This window comes from Myotis davidii, unplaced genomic scaffold (genome assembly GCF_000327345.1).
Source record: "Myotis davidii unplaced genomic scaffold, ASM32734v1 scaffold687, whole genome shotgun sequence".
Lineage (NCBI taxonomy): Eukaryota > Metazoa > Chordata > Mammalia > Chiroptera > Vespertilionidae > Myotis > Myotis davidii.
This window is the reverse complement of record NW_006298971.1, coordinates 648,429-656,037: the sequence shown is the minus strand read 5'-3', so window position 1 is coordinate 656,037 and position 7,609 is coordinate 648,429. Positions and strand designations below refer to the sequence as shown.

The window sequence follows — 7,609 nt, the reverse complement described above, 5'->3', positions numbered from 1 at the left end:
CTGTCCATTCTGTTGGGAAAAGTTCCTTTATTAAATTCTCTTCACATTATTATAATTGGAGTATGGTCTCTTTTTCCTGCTGCGACCCTGAATCCTGCACCAGAAACAGCATCCATTTCCCCATCCAGGCATCCAACTTTCCTCCTTTAGGAAAGGAGTCAGCAAAGAAGAACCATGAGACTCCTTTTTCATCAGCATTTTACTGCTGCCCTGATGGTCCTAGCTATTATCTTTCTCACCTAGATCACTGCAACAGCTTCCTAGTAGTCTGTTTCCACCTCTACCTCCAGATAATCTGTTCTCAACACAGCATCAGGGTGATCCTTTTAAAATACAAATTAGCTGTCAATCCTGTACAAAACCCTGCAGTGCCCTTATCTCTCTCAGCATAAAATGTTCTTACAAGGGCCACAAGCTTCTTTATCTAAATTCCCTTTCTTGCCTGCCTAGCCCACTCTGCTCCAGCCAAGATGGCTGTTACTCCTCTTCAGACATGCCAGGCACATTCCTGTCTTAAGGGATTTGCACTGACTGTTTCCTCTTCCTGAAATGCTCTTCCCTTAAATATATATAAGGCTATCCCTAACCAGTTTGGCTCGATGGATAGAGCATTGGCCTGGGGACTGAAGGGTCCCAGGTTCGATTCTGATCAAGGGCACATGCCTGGGTTTCAGGCTCAATCCCCAGTGGGAGGCCTGCAGGAGGCAGCCAATCAATGATTCTCTGTCATCATTGATGTTTCTATCTCTTCTCCCTTTTCCTTCCTCTCTGAAATCCATAAAAAAATATTTTAAAATTTTTTTATTTAAATAAATATATGAGGCTAAACCCCTATAAAATCACTTCAATAAGACCTACCCTAACATATCCTATTTAAAATTACAGCCCATCCTCACCCCAAGCCCTCCTAAATCCTGCTGAGTTTTGTTTCATAACACCACCTGATAACATATATAATTTACGTATTTATCATGTTTGTCTGGGGAGAAGGAAGTTAGCCAAGAGTCCTGCTGCAGACATGTTGAGCAAGAGTTAGATGGGGGGGGAAAAGAGTTGGAAGGGAATGAGGCTAGGGTAATATGAAAAGTGGAGATAAAGTGCAAATTGGGTGAAAATATTTGTATTACATATAACTGGTTAAGGATTAATATCCATAATATATAAAGAGTACCTTCAAATCAATTAGAAAAAAAGCAAGCAATCTATATGAGTGGTTATTTGTTTGTTTTTTACTGCATTATTGTAAGAAATTAACACAAATTTATTATCTTACAGTACTGGAGATCAAAAATCCAAACTGGATCTCACAGGGCTTAAATCAAGGTGTCAGCAGGGCAGTATTCCTTCTGGAAAAACCTATTTCTTTGCCTTTTCGGGCTTCCTAGAGGCTCACCATCCTCCTTTGCTCCTGGCTCCCTTTCATCTTCAAAGCCAGTAATCATATCATTCAGACTTCTGCTTCTATCAACATATCTCTTCAGGCTCTTCTGCCTCCTTCTTTCACTTATAAGGACCCTTGTGATTACAGGAGACCCACCTAGATAATCCAGAATAATCTCATGATTTAAAGATCCTTAATTTAGTCATGTCTGCAAAATCCCCTTTGTCAAATAAGGTAACATTCACAGGTTCTGGGTGGATATCTTTGGGGGTGGGGGGAGCATTATTCTACTTACCACACAATCCAATAGAAAAAATAGAAGACGTGAAGAAGCATTTCAAAAAGGAGGGAATACATATGAAACTATTATTCATCAGGGAAATTAAAATTAAAATCACATTGAAATACCATCACACACTTCCCAAACTGACAAAAATTTTTAAAAACTAACACTCAAGAATGAAACACACCCAGCTGGTGTGGCTCAATGGTTGAACATCGGCCTGTGAACCAGGAGGTCTCATTTCCTTTCGAGGTCAGGGCAATTGCCTCAGTTTCTGGCTCAGTCCCCAGTGGGGCACGTGCAAGAGGTAGCCAATGGATGATTATCTCTCACTGATGTTTCTCTCTATCTCTACCTCTCCCTTCCTCTCTGAAATCAATAAAAACATTTTTTAAAATATTGTCAAAACTGACAAACATAATTATGCTTTTTTTAAAAATAATGAACAAAGGGAACTCTCATGCATTACCAAAGGAATATAAATTGGTACAACCCTCTTGTTAAATAATTTGGCAATATAAGTGCACTCTCCCTATAGGGAGCACACTACGCCATCCCTTCCCCCCTTCTTTCCTCACTTCTTCACCCACAGGCACTCATCTCCTAAACTCTAAGGGTCCCCAGGACACTTGCAACCAGGAGAGCAATGGACAGGGGCAGCTCATCCCAGACTAACCCCCTGAACCTATCTTTAAGGCCCCCTTCTCTGACTTCCCAGTGAGCTAAGGCAGCCCAGCCTAGGCTCTCCTGTCACTTCATTTATGCTGAGCCTTTCCTTGTTTTACTGTCCCCAGTTTTAATAAACATACCCTCATAGTCTAAATAAAGAAAAAAGAAAAAACCAATTTGGCAATGTCTAATAAGATTGAACATGCACATACTTTAAACTCAGCAATTTTGCTCCAAGATGCATACTAGAAGTTACTGCATATGTGCAACCTAAGACCTACAAGAATGTTACTAGCAGCACTACTAAAAAATAGCCCCTCCAAAAAAAACAAAAAAAAAAACCTTTCCTCTCTAAAATCAATTTTTTTAAAAAAATTTATAAAAACCAAAAACTACAGCTACATATAATAAACTCCGTATGGTGTGATTTCTTCTGAGCAACACTCCTCAAATATTGTGTATGTACAAAATACCTGGGGGTCTTGTTAAATGCAGATTCTGATTCTGTAGGTCAGGTGTAGGGCATGAAATTCTGCATTTCCAACGACCTCTCTGCTGGTGCACAGGCTACACTTTGAGTGGGAAGGATGCATATTTAGAGATGCATGTATAATGAGAAAACTATTTTTCTTTCTTTTAAACAAAGATTCTGGAGAACAGTTACCTTTACCTCTGGTTGGGAGAGTAGGTAGATAAAATGGTCCAGGTGACATTTTCTTAAACTGGTTGTTGGGTTTATAAGTATTCATCATACTTTATAACTTACATATGAAATATATATTATTTTTCATAGATCAAATATTACACCTTAAAAGACAATGAAAAGTGTACAAAAAAAAAACAAAACAAAAAATGATTAGGGAAGATGCTAGGTGGCGTCAAAGGCTTGAGCAAATGAGGAGGTTGGTCGGGCAGCGCTACACTGAGATGCAAACTACAGATATAACTAGCTGAAACAGAATTAACTTCGTTAACTCAAGCCTAAGTGACCACATATCCACCGTCAAGCAAATTCGTTTGCGTCTATACTGCAGGCTACGGGCTTGTACCTACTATCCAAGTTTCTCAAATTTAAAAAGTTTCTCAAAGTAGCACTCCTGTCAACAGTGCAGATTTCCAGTTGGCTCCCGTGTAGATCCTGATTCTGCCCTGTAGGAAGCGGCCAGAGAATCTGTATTTCAGAGGTTCGCTGCATCCCCAGCCCCTTTAGCACAGAAAAATCGTTCCTCCCGCCGGGTGAAGAACCTGGCTCTGGCGATCTGTGGGAACTGCCAGGTCAGCCCACAGGCCGGCAGACTCCGCGAGGCCCTCTCTCACCCGCCCCGCCCCCAGCCTCTTGAGTGACGGGAGAAAAACGCGAGATACATTGTGGGGGCGTGGCCCCACTCTCACCAATGGAAATTGGGGACGTGGTCGTGAGCCTTTTTTTCATTGGCCCAGTTGCGAGGGCAGCCGGGTCTTCTCGCGCCAAGGCGGAAGTCGCACGGAAGCCGGAACTCACAGCCTGGGGTCCTGGGAGCTGGTATCCGCCATCATGGTGAGGAAGCTGAAGTTCCACGAGCAGAAGCTGTTGAAACAGGTGGATTTCCTGAACTGGGAGGTCACTGATCACAACCTGCACGAACTGCGTGTGTTGAGGCGTTATCGGTTGCAGCGGCGCGAGGACTACACGCGCTACAATCAGTTGAGCCGATCTATGGCCCGCGGGCCACATGCGGCCCTCCGAAAATTTATCCAGCCTGCCTCGTGTTTTTGCGCTGCTGCCTGTTGCTTAGCAGCCGACTAGTTTTTCTTAAAAACTATAGTCCGGCCCTCCAACGGTCTGAGGGACAGTGAACTGGCCCCCTGTTTAAAAAGTTTGAGGACCCCTGGAAGTGCACAGTGGAATGAACCCGTCAGTTAGCACTACGTATACCCAACCAAACAAATGTCATCTTCCCTCTTCCTCGCAACTCACCTGTTTAGCTCTTATAGGGGAGACTCCCTTGGGAGTCCCTAAAAGACAGACATCTAATGAGAGAAAACGATTATGGCATCGCTGTTGGACAAGCTGTATGCCCTCGGCCTGGTGCCCACGCGCAGCTCTCTCGAACTCTGCGACTTCGTCACGGCCTCGTCCTTCTGCCGCCGCCGCCTGCCCACCGTGCTCCTTAAACTGCGCATGGCACAGCACCTCCAGGCCGCCGTGGCCTTCGTGGAGCAGGGCCACGTGCGCGTGGGCCCCGACGTGGTCACCGACCCCGCCTTCCTTGTCACACGCAGCATGGAGGACTTCGTCACCTGGGTTGACTCGTCCAAGATCAAACGACACGTCCTGGAGTACAATGAGGAGCGCGATGACTTCGATCTGGAAGCCTAGCTGTCTTTCCTCCCCACCCCGTCACCAGTGCCGCATGTTATAGATGGGGAAGCTGAGACCGGATGCTGGAGATTCTGTGAATGCGCTTTCCCAAGAATGTGTCAACCAATCGTCGTTTCTTAAGAACTTGGCTCCTTAGCTCCTGGCCACGCTTACAACCAAAGGGTACACCCTTGTTTTCTGAAAATTTTCTTAGCTCTTGGATTATTGATAAATGGCTGCTTTGAAACAATGGAAAGCGGTTTTGTGCTGCGCTAGGAATTGTTAGATTCTTGTACTTTTAATATTGTAGTGTGAAAGCAAGAACTTTGCGCCCGCCCCCGCTTTCCCCTTATCTCATAGCAGGACAGTTAATTTAACTCGAATTCTTGCTCCTGGTGATTAACTTGTGTACGATCATGGAGAATTTGGTTTTAAGTTTTCATAAAATGGGGTGAGAGTTTAGTGTTTAAAGGAGTGCTTTTTTAATGCCAATAAATAATTCAACTGCTTTGTAAGTGCAAAATTTTGCCCGTCTGGTTTTCTCACATAGAGTCATATCTGTAGTTCTTATTTGCTCAAGAACCCAGAGAAAAGGAACAGGGTCAAGAATCAGTAGCTGCCTGTCTGAGTCCTGCAACAGGGAGGACATGTGAAGACTGCAGGGTTTTGTACAGGGCTGGGCAAATTTGTGAGTTTACCAAACCCTTCCTGGGAAGGAGTGTTTAAGCGGAGCTCTTCTCCCCCCCGCCCCCCCCCCCCCCAGGACTTCCTGTTGATATTCCAGCCCCAGGAAATACCATATTAGAGGGCTGAAGTGTTTGCTTGCCTAAGGAAATTACCACCCTGTAGCTTGACCATTTAGCACAGTGGTTCTCAACCTTCCTAATGCCTCGACCCTTTAATACAGTTCCTCATGTTGTGGTGACCCCCAACCATAAAATAATTTTCGTTGCTACTTCATAACTGTAATTTTGCTACTGTTATGAATTGTAATGTAAATATCTGATATGCAGGATGTATTTTCATTGTTACAAATTGAACATAATTAAAGCATAGTGTTTAATCACAAAAACAATATGTAATTACATATGTTTTCCGATGGTCTTAGGCGACCCCTGTGAAAGGGTCGTCGCGAACCACAGGTAGAGAACTGCTGATCTAGCATTTGGAAGTGGCCCAGGAGGTTCCTAAAACTTAAATGTTCTTAGGAGTGGGAGAGAGTTGGAAATTAGAGAAGGGAAACACCTGGTTTTACACAAGACTTTTACAAGTAGAATAATAGAATGCCAGGACCAGTGTGATGACTTTTATGTATGTCTCCTCCATTTCCCCAGGTGTGAGGCAGCACGTGTTGAAGATACAGTGAAGGGAGCAAGGCACTGGGGATGGCAATAGCAAATGCTTTGCTACATGCCAGGCATGGTTTTAAGCACATTACATATCTTAACCATTTAACCCAATACTCCTATGAAGTAGGGAATCCAATTACTATATTCTCTACTTTTCAAGTGAAGTGACCAAGGGAGAGATGGGTCAAATAAGATGCCCTATATATATACATATTTATTTACTAAAAATTGAAATAGTACATCAAAAAATTTGTTACAATTCAAATTTTTGAAAATCAGAGAATCTAGTTAATGCATCCTGCACTAATCATGCTCTAGCCAAACCACCCAATGTTTTCTTTTCTACATTCCTTCCACACAAGTTTGAATTTTCAGGCCAGCAGAGAAACAGCAGCACTAGGCAATGTTGTATGAATGTTTGAGCAAGGAGCAGGCATTGAGCTACCAAGGCTTGGCTAACACTCATTGATGCCCTGTCTGTGCTAAGCTGCCATTTGCTCTTCCCAACAACCCCTAAGGTAGGTGGTGCTATCCATACCTTTTCAGTTTGGGAGACAGAATTGGGACTATAACTTATCCAAGGCTGGCATTCAAGTCACATTCATTCATGTGACAACAAGGGCCATGTTCTTTTCAGTTCTATCCCTTTAGAAATGGGAGAGAAAATCTTACTGCTCCTCAATTCTGATGGCTAGGCTAGGCCAATCTCATCTCATTTAAGGGGTGTTCTCAGGGCTCACAGGCTTAGGGATCTCATGAAAGGAGAGTTTGGTGGCTCTAGAAGGCAGGACCCATAGCCCTGGGCAGGTAGTTCAATTGGTTAGAGCAGTGGTCAGCAAACTGGCTCGCAAGGCACATGCGGCTCTTTGGCCCCTTGAGTGTGGCTCTTCCACAAAATACCGACTTCTGCGCGTGGGCCACGAAGTTTCAATCACACTGTACGTGGGCGCCCGCACGGGGGATTTTGTGGAAGAGCCACACTCAAGGGGCCAAAAAGCCGCATGTGGCTCGCAAGCTGCAGTTTGCCAACCACTGAGTTAGATCATTGTCCCCTGATATGCCTAGATTGCAAGTTTGATCCCTGATCAAGGCACATACAAAAATTAACCAATGAATGCATAAATAAGTGGAACAACAAATCTCTCTCTCAAATGAATCAATCAATAAATTTCCTTTGAAAATAGAAGGCAGGCCTGGCTGGCGTGGCTCAGTGTTTGAGCACCAAGTTATGAATCAGGAGTCACGGTTCCATTCCTGGTCAGGACACATGCCTGACCGGTTGTGAGCTCGATCCCCAATGTAGGATGTGCAGGAGGCAGCCAATCGACGATTATCTCTCAACACTGATGTTTCTCTCTCTCTCTCCCTATCCCTTCCTCTCTGAAATCAATAAAAATACATATATTTTTTAAAAGGCATTTCAAATTTAATATCATTTAAAACTATACTCTTTATATTCCTCTTAAAACTGTGTTTTCTCATTCCCTTTCCATCTCAGTAAATGGTCTGGCCAAAATGGTTTGGAAATATCTTTGATTCATCCCTGATGCTTGTTTAAAAATTTATTTTCCACATTCCGTCAATCA

General features: G+C 43.6%; 1 protein-coding gene across 1 annotated transcript; it reads left to right on the top strand.

Annotated features, from left to right (window-relative positions):
• Positions 1–3,770: 3,770 nt before the first annotated feature.
• Positions 3,771–5,197, top strand: IMP3 (IMP3, U3 small nucleolar ribonucleoprotein). The gene is given in 2 exon segments (XM_006779655.2): positions 3,771–4,081; positions 4,340–5,197. Coding segments are annotated over 2 exon segments (567 nt in total). The 5' UTR covers positions 3,771–3,867; the 3' UTR covers positions 4,693–5,197.
• Positions 5,198–7,609: the final 2,412 nt, after the last annotated feature.